This window comes from Ammodytes marinus, assembly GCF_949987685.1.
Source record: "Ammodytes marinus genome assembly, chromosome: 8".
Lineage (NCBI taxonomy): Eukaryota > Metazoa > Chordata > Actinopteri > Uranoscopiformes > Ammodytidae > Ammodytes > Ammodytes marinus.
In genome coordinates this window covers 19,250,142-19,270,659 of record NC_137212.1, presented here as the reverse complement: position 1 = coordinate 19,270,659, position 20,518 = coordinate 19,250,142, and the positions used below count along the sequence as shown (strand labels likewise).

The window sequence follows — 20,518 nt, the reverse complement described above, 5'->3', positions numbered from 1 at the left end:
GGCATTTGTGTCAGGCTTTTTTTTCACTTCCCATTTGTGAATCCCTCTTAGGTATCTTTGACCTGACAGTGCAGTTTGTGTGTGTGTGTGTGTGTGTGTGTGTGTGTGTGTGTGTGTGTGTGTGTGTGTGTGTGTGTGTGTGTGTGTGTGTGTGTGTGTGTGTGTGTGTGTGTGTGTGTGTGTGTGTGTGTGTGTGTGTCTGTCTGTCTGTCTGTCTGTCTGTGAGTCCCTCTGTGTGCGAGTGTCGCTACTGCCAGGAACCTCCTGCTAGTGTGATCCTTACAGAGTCCTCTCTTTGCCCAAAAAAGACATAATATAACTAGTTCGCAAGGTAGTAGTGACTCACGGAGAGGTGCTCTCCCTCGCTCTTTGCACGCCTGTGCGTAAAAACAGAGGGAAAAAAAACTTCCACCCTGGCGGTAGGAACAGATAGCCAGAGAGGAGCCAGACGAGGAAGTTGGGAGGAGGGACCAATGCTAGTGGCGTGGTGTGTGAGTGAGTGTGTGGTACAGAGTTTGTATGCTGAATTCTCCGGACTCCTCTAGCACCGTTAAATTGGAGAATCTCTCCACTTGTGCTTTTGTTCCCAAAGCAGTAATGCGCACGAAAGGACCCCGAAGACACCAGTGCTGCCGCGTGTCTGCAGAAACGACTTCTTAACACGCTGTCTTTTTCTTATTTTTCTTTAAAGAAAAGTTACACACCCATGCTGTCAATGTCAACAGTACAGCACAGGTAGGGGGAAAAGTGAGGATCCCGGAAGAACTCGTAGTGCAGGTTATCAGGTTGTTTGCATAGCTTGTTCTTTTTTATTATTTCCAAAGCTAGCGAGCGAGCGGGCGGACTTATGGACTCATTTAGCTACTTATGTCAAACAGTAGCGTTTTCTGTCTGAAAGTTCTTTTGATTTTTTAAAAAGTAAGCGAACGGGGACGGAAGATGAAGGAGCCGAGGAAGAAGAAGCTGTACGTGCTGATGGACGTGCTGTGCGTTGTAGTTGGTAAGTACTGAAATGTCAGCGTAATCCGCCTTTCATCTACTGTAGGAATCGCCCTTCAGTGTTGTCAGCAAGAAAATAGAAGAAGTTAGGATCTTTGTGGTGACTGACAGCAGTTTCGTGTCACTCGCTCGGTGGGTTTGTGTGTGTATTGCACCCGTGTCTGCAACTCAGGAATTCGTTTAATAAAATGGGAATGTTTCACGTGTTTGAAAAAAACGATGTCAATATTTTGAGGCTAATCAGAGGAAAAGATCCTCAGGACAACTGCGTTTATTTTCAGTCAGTCTTTAACTTTATTTCCATGCCAGTGTCCGATTACTGAAGGAGCAGCCTGCCAGGCGTTTGTTTATGCAAATCCTAAATGCAATATTGTCCGCATGAACTTGCACCTTGGTAAAAGAGGTAATACAATTCTTATTCTCATTCTCCTCATAGGCTTGATACCCAGCCTACTCACCCAAAAAAGTGTGCATGACTTGAACAGAGCTTTCAGGAAGCTCAGTGTTTGTTTATGGATATTTGACATGCATGTGTGCGCCCCCGCTTATTCCTCATTTTCTTCAATATTTTGTCTGCCTGGAATCTTCTCAAGAATGTCCCACTTCCTGCACACAGCTACAGTGCATTTTTCAAGAAATCACTCTCCACCACAGACCATTGTTTTACATTTAAACAACTGTTAGGAATCATTTCTCAAGGAACAAATATAATATAATATTTTTTTAACTAGTACACCACTAGGTCATTCCTGTACAGTTTCCTTCCCTCTCTGGGCAATTAACGAATAATGGACACGTTGCAGAATGAGTCATATCAATAAAACATGTTGTGGTTTTAGTTGTATTTTGCAATGAATCTGAGATTATAAATTATAAAACCATAAATAAATAATGACATTAGTATGTATGTCATTTGATCCCAATTGATATTTAAATGGAATTCAAAAGAATAATTAACAAATTAATATATTGATTAATTGGTTAAATTTAAAGGTACAGAGTGTAGGCTAATATCGGAGTATTTAGCAGCATTTAGTGGTGAGATTCTAAATTGCAATACTCCCTTGCTATCCCCCTTCCTTTCTGAGAATTTACAGAAGGTATGGTGGCCTTTCAGGAGAAGAAGCTATTTAGATGGCATAATTTACCACTGCCTCACATGTTTCCACAATATCAAGTGTAGAGGTGAAGATGTATTTAGATATTATATATTACTTCTTGTTCGTCTTCCAACAGGTGCATTCCTGGCGGACACCATTATAAAAACACTCAAGGCCGTTAAGTTTGTCCGTTCTGTGCTTCTGTAGAAACAAGGCTGCGCGCCCTGCTCCTATACAGATAGAAAACGCTCATTCTAAGGTAATAATAAAAACAGATTTTTTCAAGCGATTATATACACTTAATTTAACACTTATCAATACAATATAACATTTCTTCCAAGTCTGTTCTAAAAAATGAAAATGGTAAATGGACTTGTATAGCGCTATATCTCCGTTTATCACAGACTCAAAGCGCTTTACATTGTTTTTTGTACACATTCACCCAGTCACACACACATTCATACACCGATAGCAGCAGCTACCACGCAGGGTAGGCTTAGCACTAGGGTTAGCTTAGTTAGCTTAGCACTAGGGTGCTAAGCTTAGCACTAGGGTGCTAAGCTAACTAAGCTAACTATCGGGAGCAATTCGGGGTTCAGTGTCTTGCCCAGGGACACTTCGACATGTGGCGGGGAGACGGGGGATCGAACCTCCGACCCTGCACACCAGAGGCGTGCCGTTTGTTTCGTTCACCGAGTACTCACATGCATCAACCCTTGTTGACTGCTCGACACCATGCTCGACATTCTTTGCTAAAAATGGTGCTCTTTATGGTCCATAAATATAAATACATGTTTCTATCTATGTTCATGGTCTAGAGAGCCGTCCCATCATTTCCGGCTTCCGTATTTTTTCGGGCCACAATACAGATTAGCGCCGCCTGCTGTTATGGAGACATTACGTCCCGCGCAAGCGCAGAGCGTACGGAAAGGCAACAGTCGGTTTGGTGTGTTCTTTGCACTTTTTCGGCCGCGACGGGAAGACTGGAGCTCCCTGAATCGGCAGTCACCATTTTCGGGTTGTCGGACTGGTGTGTCCTGGCCTTAAGACTAGAGAAAGCTGTTTTCTGATGCAGCCTCGGAGATCATGTGCATATGTTGAATGTACCACTGTGGTGCCACATTGGTTTTCTATATCAATGCCACAAGCCCTTGACAGACGTGCGTTGCGTAATGGCGTGGTGGTGTTTGGCGGTAGCGTGTTCATCCCTTGTTGTGTCTGTACTGGTGATGGTGGGGAGGTTGGATAGAAAGCTGAGACAGACGATGACGGCTCATGCATGTGCAGATTTGCTCTGCCGTGCAGTTTCAGGCCCCACAGGCTTTTACAGAGAGCTTAGGGGGTATTTTCTCCATATGTGGGAACATCCACAGACTGCTGAACTTGATAAGCCTCCCCATTTCGCTGTCACAAGTCTGGGATTAACGTCTGCTTTGGGTTGGGTTGGGTTGGGTCGGTCAGCCCCCGGTCTGGCTAGCAGCATCCCAACCTCCTGCTGCCTCTCCCTTCCCTTTTGCCACCCACGTCACTCACCCAAATAATCATCAAGTCAACCCCAAGCTTATGTGAGGTTGCTCCAGGCATGTAATAAGAACATGGTAGATCTTGTAATTAGGCTGACCATTAGACCTATATGGAAAAGTATTTTTTTCTTTTTGGGTTTTGTCTTATGGTCTGGTGCCACTGCTGAACGTTATCCCGGTCTGATGAACGGCTGCCATTATCTCCATCAGCTTTCCAAAACCGAAGCCATTTGTTTATCTGCGCAACATTCGCCTCTGACTTATTATATTAATCTGCTCTTCGCTTCTCCAGCATAATGTGCATCATTATTTCCAATGGTCTTTAGGTGGGAAATTCAAATGCCAAACAAAAGCGGCAGATGCAATTGCAGAGCAGATTTCCTCTGGTGTGGTCGCTGTCACTCACACCCTACTCCTGCCATGAATAGCAAAGTCAAGTCAAAACTGTTGGTGGCATCCGAACAGATGTGCCTCCCTCTACGTTTATACAATGCAAAAACACCATCCTCAGTGACCGAGGATCCTTTTTTAAAAGGGTCCTTTTTCCAAGGAACTTTCAGCTTTTGTGAATTCTAGCGCCCCCTTTGTACAAAAGCGGTAGTGTTTTTACAATGCCAACTATAGTTCTAGGGTGAGGGACCCATGACAAAGGCACTAAGAAAAACTATATAAAAATAGCATTCTCTGCACTGATGGTCACTGAACGTTTGCTGTTACTGTACATGTCATTTATGATCATCAGAAGAAAAATTCAAGTAAGAAGGTGTTACTTGTCTTGTTTACAGCAAAGAAACCCACCCGGACATTTGAGCTGCTTCACCTTTTCAAATATCTGGGTCTTGAGTTTGTTGTTCGGGGTAAGCTCTTGTTCTGCCTCTTTCATCTCCATTATTTCTTCAGTGTATCTCTCCCTTTCTTTCTGCTCCTCTGTCTGTTCGAGACTATACTCAGCACACATAGCTGGTGGGTGTTGGCTGAGAACACACAGATCAAAGGCCGGGGTTTAACCTCTGCCTGCCCACAGCTCTTATCCGTGGCTGCAATAGGGCCATAGCAGGTGTAGGTTTGTTCAGGAGTTAGGGAGGGCTGCGTGACTCGGGAAATATGAATTGTGCTTGATATACTCATGGTAACTGATTAGTGTCTCAGGAAAACAACCTCGAGGCAAGGCATTGTTGTCACACCTACTCATGTACTATTTAGTTTTTTTCCTTTTGTGCCTTGTTGTGCTGTAAAGTACCATGTGACAGACCAGTTTTGATCAAATGCATCAACACAACACACGCAAGCACATACACACACACACACACACACACACACACAAAGTGCTCGAAAGGTGGCACCAAGATGTATTATTCCTTCAATTTGTAACTACCAAAGTGAGTTTCAGCTCCCAGCTATAGGAGAGTGTACACACAAATCGTCTATGTATGGATATGTTGAAGTAATGGTTGAGTATAAGGCATGGGGGTTTTGGATTGTCCTCCACAGCTTAAACAGGCCTTGGAATTGTTCTCATAATCTCATTAATTCATTTCGTATTCGCATTGGGATCATCACAATGGAGTTTGGCCCCAGAGCCCCACAGCTGTAAAACTATCACATAGTTCCTGCGTATTTTCATCAAGTGTCTCATAAATGTCCCCCATGTCCTCTTCATTGACCCTGCTGGATGACGGTTTAGAGTTTTCTGGTGAAGCAGTGTCTCCAGGGAGACGGGGCTCTCATGCCGCTGCGTTGGGAAGAGCGATTGTCCCGTGTTCTCAGAGAAAGGCAGCGAAGACGTCTGATGGGAATCGTTTTCCTCCTGAGAGTTCTGTCATGGAAACTGAAGCCCTTTGAGCAAACAGACACGTCCCTCTGAGAAATATGAGCCTAGTTTGTTTTGTTCTTGTTGTTGTTGTTGTTCCTATATGTTGATTTACTAGAAACCGTGATTGAACAAGAATTTCTGGCAAACACAAAATGCCTTTTTATTGGTCGTCGTTTAAAGTGGACGAGGATCTTTTGTTGAACAAAATAAAAACTTTATCAGCACATTCATTTTGAGACATTTAAACAATATTCGAGTGCAAATCAAGTCAACCCAGTGCACAAATTACTTAAAATTATCGAATTTGATGGAGATGTTACTATGAAACTATTTAGACATCTGGAATTGTACCATTTTATATGCGTTTGTTGGGTATCATTATATAATGTTTTTTAACATTGTTGTTTAAGGGGTTGTTCAAGGCCAGGTGCTCTAACTTCACTTCGTCCATGAACTGTGTAGCAAACTGACCAAATCCAGGTTTAATGAGAAGGTTTTTGTCAGCGCAAATGAAAAAGCTCATAAAAAGCTTTGGTACATAGCTACGGATAAACAATGTTATTGACATAATGGGGGGGGGGGGGTGGGGGTTGACAGTTGCTACCACCTTATGTTGTTCTGGACTTCATGATAATTGTTCCTAACTAATTTGGAACATCATAAACAGGTCTGCAGGCATAAATGTAGCTTACCAGTGTCTTTTAAAGGCAGATGATTCAAATTCTGTAGAAGAACCTTGCCAGCACGCCTGTCCTTTCCTTTTAAGTTTGAGAGAAACCATACATTTAGGTAGGGAAGCGAGCGATAAACACAGATTGTTTTTCGACAGAGGTCTTCCTTTATATAGAGAAACACTAACAATACCACTGGTATGGTGTTCTTCAGCTAAACATAGTCCCATCAGCATACAGTAACTTATTATGACAAAGAATCACAAAATATTCAGCATTGATGTTCAGATGATCTTAAAAAATGTGACACGGCAGTAGTGACCTTTTTAAGCGAGTGCCATCCATGACAGTTCTACACTTCCAATCCTCCTGCAGACCGGTACGGTTTTGGGTTTTAAAACCTGTGTGGCCTATTGCTTTGATCTCCTCAAAAACCCAGACTCTTTGATTGCTAGATTTAGCCTGCCCTCCCACCACCAGTCGTCTGCCACCCTGTCTCCTTCTGCACTGCTTGGAGCTAAGCATGCGTAAATGATGCACGGAGCGAAGCAGCAGGATTAAAAATAAAGAATGGGCAGCAGTAGGAGCAGAAGTGGGATTTGGTGTGACTGGTGAAGTTGGGCGTTCCTCATATGAATTAGAATTCCAGAGGCCAACGCCGGCAGAGGTTTGTACTCTCAGCACATACCTTCCACATTAGTCAGTCCGGCTTGGGCTGAGACAGTCAGAGAGAGGTATAGCATGAAGTTGTTTTTGTTGCCGTGAACCTTCTTTTAAAAAGGTCTGTCACATCACCTATGTCACCAAACAGCTCTGGGGCAGTGGGGTTAGTCTGGCTGTCATTACAACAAAGCATGTTTGAATTGGAGCGACGAAAACAAAAGAGAGCAGGGAAGAAGAAAAAAAAGTGGAAACATTGACTGGAGCTGAAAGAAGAAAAAAAACGTTGTGTCGACAGTACAGTGGGAGGGGACGAGAGTTAGTGTAGTCGTCAGATAGAGTGAAGTGAGACATGGGGGATGAAACATATTGAGGTAATGGTGTTGATGATAGATAACCTTTATTCTCATAGGGAAAAAACTATTTGTATAAACATAACAAGTACATTTTACAGAGCAAAGAGTAACATTTCTTAAAGAAGAAACTAGTAAACACAGAAATAATTACACAAATTCACATCGGCAAAACTGACGCATCAAGAAAAACCTGGAGCAACCAACAAATTAAACATAATTTAACAAAAGCTGAAACTGTTCCCCGGTTAAAAAAAACAAGTTACAATAGTTATTAACTAACTAAAAGAAGAGACTTGCCTGAGTGACCTTGCACTCTGGAAGGACCAAAAAAAAGAGGAGAAAAAACTGGAGGAGAAAATGTTGCAGCTGTGACCCTGAAGGAAAGTTTTCGACCCAACAAGGGCAGCCCAGGGGCATGAGAACACCCCCGACCCCCACATCCCCTTCTCCCCACCCTTCCCACCACACATACACACAGGCTTTACATGCCTTGAAAATATGCATAATTAAAATACACCAGACTGTATGTTTTTCAACTTGAGTAGAATAATTGTCCTTCCACATGGTACAGGTGCAGTAAGGTTGTGTGAGAGAGAAACAGGTCAAGTGAGTGTGAGGTACTCTGACACCACGGCAACAACTTCCAGATGATAATGGCAGTTTGAGTCAAGGCCTCGACCTATGGAATGGTGTGACAGTGGAAATGGAAATGTGAGAAAGGATGAAGACAGAAAAAACGGAGATAAAACAGAGAGAGAGAGGCAGGGAGAGTGGATGTGACAGGCCTGGAATCTCAGGCCCCGGCGTGCCATTGTGGTCCTGTGTAATTGCACATCTGCCGGCTAAATAAAGCTGTGTCCCATTCAGGCCCACTATGATTACAACAGAAGGAGAAGTGTGTGGGAAGATGCTGCGATCGAGACAAATGGTTGAGAGACAGGAAGGAGCTGCTAGATGGAGAGAATGAATGACTTTTAATTATGAGAGAGAGAGAGAGAGAAAAAAACAAGAATGGAGGGTGTGAATCAGCAGTGGTGTGGAAGGAATGAAGGAAAATCTCCCCTCAACACTGACATCTTTGTTTGTCCGTGGTATCAATTGATGGCAAAATCTTCCATGACGCTCTCTCGACATGACTTCCTCAGACCCTCTTGACACACGGTCACTGGCAATTACTCAGCTCACTGTTGCGCTAATGCCCAATGCTATGCTGGGGGAGACTCAGAGTTGCCACTGCGGATAAATGCTCATTTGCAGGCCAGGTATACGAGTAGCCCTTAAACATCCCAAAATACAACCGAAGCCTCTTAAATTGGCTGTGCGTTTAATCTAAAAGACTGGAAAGCTCCCGTAGCCCCCACATCCTGTGACTTCAAACAGGCTCCCATTAGGCAGGCAGGAGATTTCTGACTGGCAGCGGGAGATTAGCTTCCTGGCTACATTCCAAACTGCCAGCATTTCCTTCCCTCCATCCAGCAAAGGCAGGTGTCTAGGAAGAAGGTTCTCCTGGGGCGTCCTCCCCCCAATCTATAAGTCCTTTAGGGGTTTTCGTGACTGAAAAAACCCCGCCATAGATGTCTGAGTTTAGCAATGATGCTCAGGTCTTTAAGTGGTGGCCGCTTTCTGGAGCAGTGTCAATTTGGGTTGCGGGGTTTGACTCCTGCTGTATTGAGGAGACCTGTGTTGTCTGCGGCTGGGTCTATTTTTGCCTGTGAGCTGTGTTTGTGTGTCTGCTTTTCAAGAGAGTGGCTGATTTTGTTTCATGGAGATGTTACCCGCCGAGACAGCTCTCTCCTCTGAAAAAACATTCACCTCAGGATGTACCATCATACTCTGCCCCATGACTGCTCCATCCAGTCTCTTTACATAATTTTATTAGGATCGTTTCATTTTCCTCCAAACTTGTGATTTATGACCAACGAGTAAAAGTCAGCCGAATCAGTGCTTCATTTATGAATCCAGAAATGTTTTTAAAAAATCATTCTATTTTACAAGCCAGGGGAGGGTTGTTTAAGGCCAGGTGCCCTGACTTCACTCCGTCCATGAACTGTTTTGCAGACCGGCAGCGAAGTCCAGGGTTTGGTGAGGACGAATAAGTCAGTACCTTAAAAAAGACTCATCTGTAGCCTTTGGCACATAGCTACAGATAAACAAATAGTGCTTTGAGAAATGAATGTTTGTGAACATGCAAGAGGTATTTAGCCTTTTGTGAGCTCGTTGGGTGAAAGAAACTAGTATATTTCATTAGCCACTGGCACTTCTCTTTGAAGCTTTTCACTTACCCTCCTGCGCCGTTTGATTAATGGGCCCGCTCCGTTAGAAGCTTCATAAATCATTATGAAGTTACTTAACCATGTGACTCCAATACAGAAATAATTATGTCCTTCTGCCATTTTAAAGTGACATTCAACATGCTCTATTAGGTAAATAAACCTCCCCTCCTCTGACTCTGTCCATGCCAACCTTACACTACCCTTTTTGAAACTTGCTGTTGGTAACTGGTCAAACAAGTTGTCTTCAGTTCTAGTTTGTTTTCCATGTTGAGCTGCTCATTGCAAACATTCTACACTTTGTAAAAAGGTTGGTACTGGCTGGACTTATGGTGAAACTGATTTCATGTCACCATGTGCCATGAAGCGATGTTTACCTATCAGCCATAATGGGGCAGGAAGCTGTGAATTACTTGCCACTGAAAGGACCTGCAGATAATTCAGAAAGTCCAAGATTTATCTCTCAAGGTTTAAGTTTGTCTTTCAAAGATTATATATTATATTAAGATATTGCAGAGAGCAATAAAGTCCATACTAGAATATATCAGAACCTCAGAGTAGTAGGCACAATAATAACTATTGTATTGACACACCATCTGGTTTGGCTGTATCTGATCTAAGGCCAACCATTTTTCAGTCGGGGTGAGATGGAAAGATGAACCGAAGGCAGCATTTCTCAGCAGCTGGAAGCAGGATGCAGGAGCCTCCACAGAAAGCCACATCACTAAATCCATATTGGTGGCGCAGGCGCTGTACTGAAGTGCCTGAGACAGGATGACTGTTATATTCAAGGGATTCTATATTGTGCTGTTGCGAAAAACAGTATTGTGGTTGTGCTGAGACAAAGGTAGCCTATGCAGAAAAGGGCTTGAAATACATTTGTTTACCATGTCCTGACATGGCTGTTGGATGTGTAAACAGTAGGTGTCTGCCTGTTGGTGGGCATTGGGGAAGTTGTAGTGCATGGACAGGTGTCGTCCAGCTGCTGCTGTTCACAAAGAGACGAGGGAGTAGACAAGGGGGGAAGGTGGAAGAGATGCATTGGACATGCGCTAGCTGCTGAAATTGCCTTCAGCCCAATTCACTTTTAGCCTACTACGAGGACATTTTAAATGTTTATGTCTCAATTTTCCTCTGATGATCTTGAAGTACCTGTAACAGCAAACAAGATCATCAGTGAAAACAATTATATTTTTATAAAGGTATTATTAATGCCTTGGCACAAGTCTTATGCGCCGGAAACTTTGAGAAAAACGGATTACGGCAGGCAGACCTGAAAACCCTGTGTTTCCCATACGGTACTAAAAGAAAGTTTACTTTGCTTCACTCAAGGTCACTCAAAGTCGCAAAGACGTTTACTCTGTGCTACAGCCAGCAGCCAGTTAGCGTAGCTTAGCTCAGTAAGCTTAGCATACATAAATATTAGATGAAACAAGATATAATACTAATTAGTGTTTTTTAGAGGTTTCTTGTATAGGAAGACTTTGTTACCCTCAAAGTCTGCCAACCAGAACTGCCAACACAATTAAGACATTGTCTTGAAATATTGAAGTTGGGTGTTCCTCCCTTTTTCAAATGTTACAGGAAGATTAAAGCCTTTCGTGTCTCACAATTTAAGTCAATTGGAATCTTTATTCATGTTTTTTTTCCTTATCTGTTTGTCTAGTCTAAGCCTAGCTTTTCCAAGGTTGGGTTACCAGGCGTTCCATGAGCGATGATTTGTTGATCCTATAGAACCCTATTGTAAATTCTCCCCTCAACACAGAGCTTCTATTTTCCTGCTGCTCCTTCCTTTTACTGAGCCAATAAGACTTATTGTCCATATAGTGTCTCTGTGGGACACGTGTGCAGTTGGCATGTCACTGAACAATGTCCCCACTCATCTGGTCTCGCCTTGGATATATGCGATGTCGCACAAGAGCTAGACTCAAACACTGCATGTCTTTGTACAGGTGTCGTTGTGGATTGTTATTTATTGTGAATTGCAGCGTTATTTTAGGGGAATTTCTCAGCTTCACCAGGCAGTTTTAGTCATAATGGTCTGCCGATGTAAAAAAATAAAATCTCAGATTAAAAGGAATTTTAACCCATGGACTTTTACTTATGAGCTTTGCGGTTTTAGCATTGTCACAATTCAAAGCATCAATCCATTGTACGTCTTTCTTTGCATCTTTTTTTTCTAAAAGTATCTGACCATTCAAGAAAGACGTAGCATAAGAAGTATTTTGTTTTTGTTAATTTTTCTTTGTTAGTATTCATTCAACAGAAGGCTGTTGTTGTATAACCATCACAAGAGGTTACAGGGTGGGAGTTAAACCTGGTCCACCATCCAGTTGTATATTTTCCTATAGTCTTGGTCTCTCATCAGTCAGTCTCGCTGGAAGTCCCCCCGGAATTATGTCAGCTGCAGACATTTCTTTGAAAGAATGGGAGGGGTGCACTGTTCATTTACACAGGAATGTAATACTATTGGTGAGAGCACTTTTCAAGTGTGTGTGCACTTTTTTTTCTTTTTTTACAGCTGTTTTTCTTGCATTAAGTGTGCGGCCGTATGGCATTTCCATAGTGGCCCCAACACCGTCTGACCACCTCTTATGGATGGTGGTAGCGGATATCAGGGTGGAGAGTGCATTCCTCTGTAGGGCTGCTGTCACTCATGATTACTTTCACCTTTCAATTATTCTTTATGTCTGATATGTATGTGTACTGTATAAAAGGGCAAATACAATGGATTCAAAAAAAGGGGGAAAGTTTTTACTGCTTGGGAATTAACTATCATCCATAACGTGATAAAGTATATCTCAACCCTTTTGCGGCATAGTCCACTTTGCTGCTGCTCGGCTATATCCTCAGGGTGTTCAAAACAGTCAAAGTTTGACAAAATCTTTCCCTTACACTCTCTTTCAATTTCTGCCAATTTATGAGGCAGTTTGACATTAAAGAAAGAGCAATTGTATGAACATGTATTCATTAGTCTGTTCAGTGTTTATCAATAAAAACTTTTTAAAGAGCATATGTCCTCAAATTCAGAGTGAAGTGAGTGTTTATTTACATTCAAAAGGAAAAGTTTGAGTGATTATTTTTGGATGATTCCGAACATCTCAAGGACATCATTGGTGCATTCAGGACCCTTGAGCTGCTATATTTACTCTTATTTTTGGACATAGCCACATCATTCAAAAGAGTTGCAGTTGTGGTGGTTGTGCCTGCAGTAGTATGTGTAGAGTCTTGTAAGTGTTTATACACTCTTGAGTCTGTTGGTTATTTGTGTGTGATGTGTGATTTTGACATATGCCCACATGCCAGAGTATAAAAATACTATTTTTGCACTGTTTATTTTTGTGATTCCTTGCTCTGCATTCATACTCTGACATTTAAGCACTGACTGAATGTTTTTTTTCTCTCTCTCCTTGTGGGCTGTTTTCATCATTGTGATTTTAGACCTTGAGGTCCGGAGGGAGAGAGAAAACAATTTAGCTATCCTTAGAGAAACATTTTCACTTCCCAGTTTTGGAAATGATGTAACGTCTGAAAACCCGGCAGAAAACGAGACAAAAATGTTAGAGCAAAACATTTTTCCCTTAAATGCTGGTAACCATTGACTTGTATCCACCTTGTTCCTGGTCTGTATGACCAGTTACACTCTTGGCAGTGACCAAGTTCTGCATATCATAGCCAAACACCAGTGTGTTTGTGTCATATTAACAAAAAGCTCTCCAAATATTGTGATTTGTTTAACCCATCTTCTTCTTCTTTTTTTTTTGCTACAGCGGCACTGCCCTTCATCGTTATGACCATCGTGTCCAAGCCATATATTAGAGGGATTTACTGTGACGATGAGAGCATCAAGTACCCACTAAAGCCGGACACCATCACCCATGGCATGCTGGCTGCTGTCACAATCTCCTGCACTGTCATCATTGTAAGAGCAGCAATCTATCTCTCTTCTTTATTAAATATGATCACCATGTTTACAGGACTTCACTCCTGTTCTTTTTGTTGTTCCTTTTCTAAATGGCCTTTTGTGATTGGGCACAGTGCTGGTGGTGTTTTAGAAAGAAAAAGCATTTCATTCTAATGATGAGAAAGAAAAATTGAAAGTACTTGAAATAAGTCTCTACATTGCTCCCTCTCTCTTCCCCTCAGATCACGTCTGGAGAAGCTTTTCTGGTCTACAGCAAGAGGATTTACTCTAATTCTGATTTCAACCAGTACGTAGTTGCACTCTACAAGGTAGTGGGCACCTTCTTGTTTGGAGCATCAGTTAGCCAGTCACTCACCGACCTTGCCAAGTACACTATCGGGCGCCCCAGACCCAACTTCATGACTGTGTGTAACCCCAAGGCCTGCATGGGATACTTGCAGGAGATCAACTGCACTGGCAAGCCTACCGACGTCACAGAATCCAGGTAGGTGGAGAAGAACTACGCATTATACATGTATTGTTGTTATTAACAAGACTGTGAATATCCTTTTTGATGCAAGATGTGATCCTGTCTCTTCTCTAGATTGTCCTTTTACTCTGGTCACTCCTCTTTCGGAATGTACTGCATGCTCTTCCTAGCGGTGAGTACAGCACACTGTGTAGAATAAACATGAAAATATATCCATGTGATATCCCATGCAAATACCTCGGTGTGAATCAGGCATAACATCCCCCGGATGGGCTTGTCTGGGAACAAGTTTTTGCATTTGGATCCATACTCAATGGCTAATTGTTGAGAAGAGGGGAAAAAAAGGCTCACAGAGGCAGCTTGTGCCTTTTGGACAAGGCGCGAGTTCAGAAGAGACGTGTATCTGGAGGCCTCTGCCGCCTTTTACCCGAGCAATGATGAATGCAGAGCATGTGCTGTGTTGTGTCTTCCAGGCCTATCCGGTTCATTACCCTTGGCCTCATCCCTTTGTGTTAAAAGCCAGGCACCATTGCTCGCTTCAAGAGGCCAAGCAAAGCAAGACGTTTTCAGCAGAGGGAAAAACAGAATATCTTGGACTAGTGTCCATACTGTCGGTGGCGTGGTATACTCGCTCCCTGTTATGCCAGCAAAACATTGCAAAGCCTGTGTCCTTCAGTGTTAAGTGCTGAGTGTGTTTGAGGCGGGGACTATGATGTGATTCCAATTTTTACACCTTGACCAATGCACAACAGCAGAAGCCCAAACAAGTCTGCACTGTTGCCAGGTCCATAATATTTTGGCATCTGCAGTTTTCCAGTAAACAAGACAAGTAGGTTCAGCCAATAATAATTCAGCCAATAGTGGATATGAATTATATTTGTACCTTCTCACAGTTGAATCCAATTTGAGGCTTACCAGCCAGTTGTTTTTGCAATACGAGAGACTCAACAAGCCCATGCTCCAAATAAATGTTCTATTTTTGGTGTTTGGATTTGAGATACCGTTTACCCTGCAACCTGATAGTACAGCGCACTATTTATCTAGGCAAATATAGAGTTGAAAAAAAAGACGAAATTTGACTGCTGCATTACTTCACTGCTTTGTCAGCATACAGTATGAGATTACATTTATATAACGTGACATCCTGTGTAGATGTTGGTCCAAACACGTATGGTGTGATAATCTTTCTGTTTCTTTTTGTCTAATAGCAGTAGAGTTGACAGTAACAACAGACATCAACACACTGTCTCTCCCCCTGTTTCTCTCTCTCTTTTCTGCCACCCCTCCCAATCGACCATCACTTTATTTCCCCCCCCTCTACAGCTTTACGTGCAGGCGAGACTGTGTGCAAAGTGGGCCAGACTCCTCCGGCCCACCATCCAGTTCTTCCTGGTGGCCTTCGCGGTGTACGTGGCCTACACCCGAGTGTCTGATTACAAGCACCACTGGAGCGACGTGCTGATGGGGCTGCTGCAGGGAGCGCTGGTTGCTGTGCTCAACGTGAGTCTCCAAGACAACTTCTTTTTATGGAAAAACATTGCAAAAAAAAATAAAAAAATCAGAATGATATTTCCATGATACGTATGAGACAGTTATAACTTTCTGAAGTGCTCTCGTGTCAAGGCGCTGAGCTGCTCTTACAGCCAATAGAATCAAACTTTGGGGGAGGTTTGAGATTTTGTGCTGGAAATATTAGGATGTTTTCAGCTCAAAGTTTAATAAAAACAAAAGGACGATTATCTCTAGAGATTCTCACACGGAGCGCATTTTATATTTAACTGTAGCTCCTGTAGCTCCTGACCTGATGACATGTTAACTCTGAATCATACATACCCCTGTGGTTTTTGGATTTAGTCAAAAGCAAACATGGGTGGGACTGTCCACAATTGTATGAAACGATAGTAAATGGAAGTCTCTTTGTCAGCGATACTCTCTTCAAGGCAAAACAGCTGCTATAAGGAATATGTACTTCAGCTTTATGTCAGTCTCCAAGTTAAAAACTCCATATAGACAACAAGCATGAGGGTGGCGTGACAGCAGCAAAAGTGTGACTTCATACTAACACACTGGCAGCAGGTTCTCAGGCAATAAGTCTCCTCACCTCATCCAGCTGGGCTTCTTTATTGTTTGGCCACTTCCACGCTGTTTTTGAGTGAGCCACTGTCAACACTGCCTTGTGGAAATTCTTGAGTGTGGGATTGTGTGTGTGTGTATGTGTGTGTATGTGTGCGTTGGTGTGTGATTAATTGAGGAGTGTGCCCGCGCCTTTGGCCTTCGCAGTGCTGTGCGCAATTAGAGACCCTCCTGGGCATAGTGTTTTACGGCCTGCAGGGGTTGTGCCTGCTCTCTGTGTGTTCCCCTCAGATGTGTGTCACATAGCAGCTGTGGTACAGACCTGTCCAGACACATGTAATCACAGTTTCCAGCCCCAGCCCTTACCACCTCTGTATCCCCTTAAATGCTTTTACTCCAGTCTCTGGGTCAAAAGATATTCCCTAAGAAGTGACCAAAGCTGACCTCCTCCTCTTCTGTCCTCTCCTCTCACAGGTGCACTTTGTGTCTGACTTCTTTAAGAAGCGTCCTCCACGTTGCACCAGGCCAGACACAGCTGACGACGAAGAGCCAGAGAGGAAACCCAGCCTGCAGATTGCAGACACCGAACACGGCAACCATTACAACTATAGCCAAAGTCCAGGCCCCGTGTGATAAGTGTCTGACGCTTGGGAACAATGGCTGCAGCCTGCAGACCCCAAACCTGTGTGATTAGGGTCCAACTCTGGGGCCCATAACCTTGATTGTGCAGTCAACAGTCTTTTAGTTCAGGGAATAACCTCCTGGGGTCATCTCATCTGCGGGGCCTGACTCTGTAGGATGCCCACTGCTGCAGACTCCTTATGATAGTTGAGAAGTCCTAAGAGTGTGGGATGTTAAATTTTAGAGTGTCTATATGAATACTGCCAACCAACCCTTTTGTAAATCTGTTTCAAAAAAGGAGTAACGCCAGGGATCTGGGGCCTCATTTATCAAACTTTGCGTATGATTTGCGTTGGAAGGTTGCTTTCGTAGGATTTTGGCAATGCGTGCGCACAGAGAGATTCTGATTTATGAAAACGTTGTTCTTCTTTCTCCGCTTTCTGTGCGTACGGATGGGTCAGAGTTTGCGTGTAGGACCGCACATCTTCCCGTCAAGTTTGCTTATGATAATTCACAAAGGTTGCGTACTAGGTGGCGTACGCCCTCTAATGTGCGTACGCAGCGTTGATAAATGAGGCCCCTGGTCTGTAGCTTGCAGCCTCCAAGCTCCCATGCTCCACTCCCTCAGTGTCAACCACTCACACCCAACTCCCCCTCCCCCCAAACCACTGGACTGACTGAGGGGGCTGCATCCCTGTGCCAGGTGCCTTAGCCCCCCCTCTTAAAAATACAAAGTTATGACCTCCTTTTCTCCTGTAAGAGAGAGGAGCATGTTTTTTTTTTCAAAGACATTATTGTTGATGTTGCATTGTAAGCTGCATTAAGTGAAAGACTCCAAACAACGAAGCTATGATGAAGCATGTAGCTAATGTATTAGCAAACAAGTTGCGCATAGTAGAAAACAGAGGATCATGGACATCAAAGTGAGGGTCCTGCCATGCAAGTGACAAATCTATGTCTGAATTTCACTCACTTTTATGCCACCCTAACTCTACTGAGAAAGTACAACTTTTCAAATTTCAAAATGGCCTGAAAGCACCCAAGAACTGCAGAGATCTAAAGCCCCTATCTCACTGGGCTGCGACTGTTTGCGACAAGTTGGAGACTGCATTCGCGAGGGAGTCTCTAAACTGTCTCCAAACGTTCGCGGAGGTCTCAATTTCCTCACATGAGTCGCAGAGCCGCGCAGTCTTGTCGCATGAATTTTGAACATGTTCAAAAGAAGTGTGCGACAAATCAGTCTCAAAATAGTCTCAGAGTTGTCGCAGGTGTGTCGCACGCGTCGCAAACCCTTCTCAATTTAGTCTCCGCGAGTCAGAAAGTGCGAGAAGTGTGAGACAACTTTGCGAGGGTTTGGCGAGTGTTTGGCGACATATGAAACTAAATTGCGACTGCTTTGAGACAAAAATGAGACTGACATTCCGTTCGTGCGACACTCGCCAGACGTTCGTGAGACATAAATGCAACCTCCCGGCAAGGACATTCGCAAACGTGTCGTAAGTAGCAACTCAGTGAGACTGCAAGTGAAAATTGTCGCAAATTGGCATATTTTGACGCAATTTTGTGTCCCCAACTGGTCGCAAACAGTCGCAGCCCAGTGAGATAGGGGCTTAAGACAGGGAAGATCTGGGTGTTTATGCTCAGTGGGTTTGGCAATACTATCGACATGTTTACTCACCACGATATATATACACAAGTAAAGAACCTAATTTGTTGTCAGTTATGAAATAAATGAATGAGAGGAAAAAAGACAATAATGTTTATAGATGTTGGTAAAGGCACAGGCAGTTTGTTGATTAGCTTATTTTTAGTGCACCTTAAACTGATTACAGCCAGAGGATTGTCTCAAGTTATACCACATTATTAGTATGGCAGCCAGTTACCAGTAGCTGAGCTAATTTTCTCCATATATCATGTCATATTGTTAGCAAAGAGGCTAACAAACTGTCAGCTGCTGCCACCCAGCTGTCAAAGGAGACCTAAAACTTCACCAACAAGCTAAACCTGAAGCAACATTCTATGGTAATCCTGTGATCTGACATTAGCTGACAATGTGTTTCCATCTGCTCTCATAACTAGCTGTCACACAAAACAGGTCTGGCTATAAACTCTTGACAAACAATATAATTTTTTTTAAAAGTGACTATACAGGCTTGTCGTGCCGGGTGACTCACGCTAAGTGGATTTCCACTCCCTGCAATTTTTCTTACTATCATCTCTTTAAGTGTTGCGTTGTATCACTGCCCAAGTGTGTCCAGATAAGAGTCTTGACGTCTTGAACATTTCGCAAGTGCTAACTAGTGTGAATCTGAATTAAGGAGAGGACATATTCTGAGTGTTGTGGATTGAGAGCAGACGTAATAATATCCACTCTCGACAGTAGTAAAATGCATGGATGAGTGGAAATGTGGAATTTGGGAATAACTTGTTTGTCCCCTGTGTGAAATCGACTGCAGAGGCGGAAGGCAATGATGCAGATTAGCTTTATATATTTGTCAAACTTTATGTGTCATACCACTAATATATTGCCAATGAAATATTACAAAATTTGGCCCGTAGTCTTATTTTTTACTTGTTTGATTGTGTGTGTTTTTTTTTTATTTCTCAATTGATGGTAATCAAAGAAGGATAAGACAACCATTTTAAAAATGGTGTTTAATTTATTTGAGAGAAAAAAACAAGAAGTTCTTTATTTACTCTTATAAGGTTGGAGCGCTGTTAAGTTTGTATGTGCAATCACCTCTGCTTGCCACTATGAGCCACAAATACTGTATATACTAATGCTATGAGACATGTTTCATGTTGCGTGAAGGATGTGTGTAAATATACATGCTTGTGTGCATTAATTTCACCTGTGAAGTGTGCCTTGGCCTGTACCTTTTTTGACTGGGGCTGTTGGAGTTGCCACACTGACGGGTCCAATCCCGGGGCCAGGGCTTTTTAAAGGGCTGTTATAATGATAAAGGGTTACATACCCAACCGTGTTTTTGAAGCTAGTAACACCGCTCTGTTCCCACTTCAAAGATTTTTCTCTTTTCCCCCTTCCTCCTACGGATAGATGGGGTTAATTTGTGAATAAGGTCTCTTGTTAAAAAAAAAAAGAAAAAGCTTGTGCAGAATGCAGAACCCTGCAGGACTGACAACACATCAGACAGACCACAAACCTGATAGGGGGGTTGGGAGAGACAGGAAGAGAATTTCACCTGGTACTGATTTTGAAACCCTGAAGCTGGGACTGGAGAATGGTGGGGGTATCCCATGGTGAACCTCTTATCCCTGGGGGCTTCTACACATTTAAAAACACAGATTTACAACGAGAACCAGCTGCGACTGCTTGCGGTGAAGTGCTGTGCGAGCCTCCTAAAACCGCTCCTCTGTCTAACTCATCTGCAGCCAGACTAATCACCCAAATGAGGATGAAGAAAACATGGCTGTGTGTGATTCCCCTCCAGCTTCATGGAAAACCAAAGGTTCTTCTTCGCTGGTGTTGTGGCTCCATGTGTTGTTACCATAGATAGTATGATGATTGTTACGTCTTATGGTGTCAGTGCCTTAAAGTAGGCACTGATTGGACGATTTCCTGTTTGTTTTTAGGTATGATGATTCCTGTTGTTTGCTTTTTGTATATACCTGTAGATTATAGGCTCCAAACTAAAGAATGTTAAATAAAGTTATAATACACACATTCAGTTTAATGGGTTTTGTGTCAATTTCTACATCCAGTGATATTATGATGGAAGTACTCCAGGCTTTAATTGTTGGTGTAAAGATTGTAAGTATAAGTATGTGATGAATGGCGAGGGTAAACATATTTCATGCAGAAAGTCAGATAGTGAAATGATTATCATTTAGAATGATAAACTCTGCTATTGCAGCATCAAGATTTCAAAATGTCCTAGGCGGGTACACCGTAATCTTGATAACACGCAATTTTTCATTAGAATGATGGATCATGAAAATTCCCCAGGCCACAAGTAAGATGGTCTACACACTTGAAATTGTTCTAGTAACAGGGCGTGGAAGGCACCAATGGCTTCA

General features: G+C 42.9%; 1 protein-coding gene across 2 annotated transcripts; it reads left to right on the top strand.

Moving 5' to 3' along the window:
* Positions 1-479: 479 nt before the first annotated feature.
* Positions 480-20,156, top strand: plpp2b (phospholipid phosphatase 2b). 2 transcript variants are annotated; one of them, XR_013844994.1, is made up of 7 exons: positions 480-1,000; positions 13,163-13,314; positions 13,539-13,801; positions 13,901-13,958; positions 15,110-15,286; positions 16,334-17,541; positions 18,096-20,156. XR_013844994.1 is itself a non-coding variant. In XM_080033128.1 (6 exons), exons 1-6 carry the CDS (start codon positions 940-942, stop codon positions 16,490-16,492), a joined length of 870 nt encoding a protein of 289 aa, XP_079889254.1. In that variant the 5' UTR covers positions 480-939; the 3' UTR covers positions 16,493-20,156. The 2 variants fall into 2 exon arrangements, 1 of the variants encoding a protein (XP_079889254.1); XM_080033128.1 differs by having other exon boundaries at positions 16,334-20,156.
* The last annotated feature ends 362 nt before the right edge of the window (positions 20,157-20,518 follow it).

Bases quoted from the DNA above. Each gene is read 5' to 3' on its own strand.
- plpp2b (XM_080033128.1), top strand. From the start codon at position 940: ATGAAGGAGCCGAGGAAGAAGAAGCTGTACGTGCTGATGGACGTGCTG. The intron at 1,001-13,162 runs GTAAGTACTGAA...TTTTTGCTACAG, and splicing joins CGTGCTGTGCGTTGTAGTTG to CGGCACTGCCCTTCATCGTT. The intron at 13,315-13,538 runs GTAAGAGCAGCA...TCTTCCCCTCAG, and splicing joins TCTCCTGCACTGTCATCATT to ATCACGTCTGGAGAAGCTTT.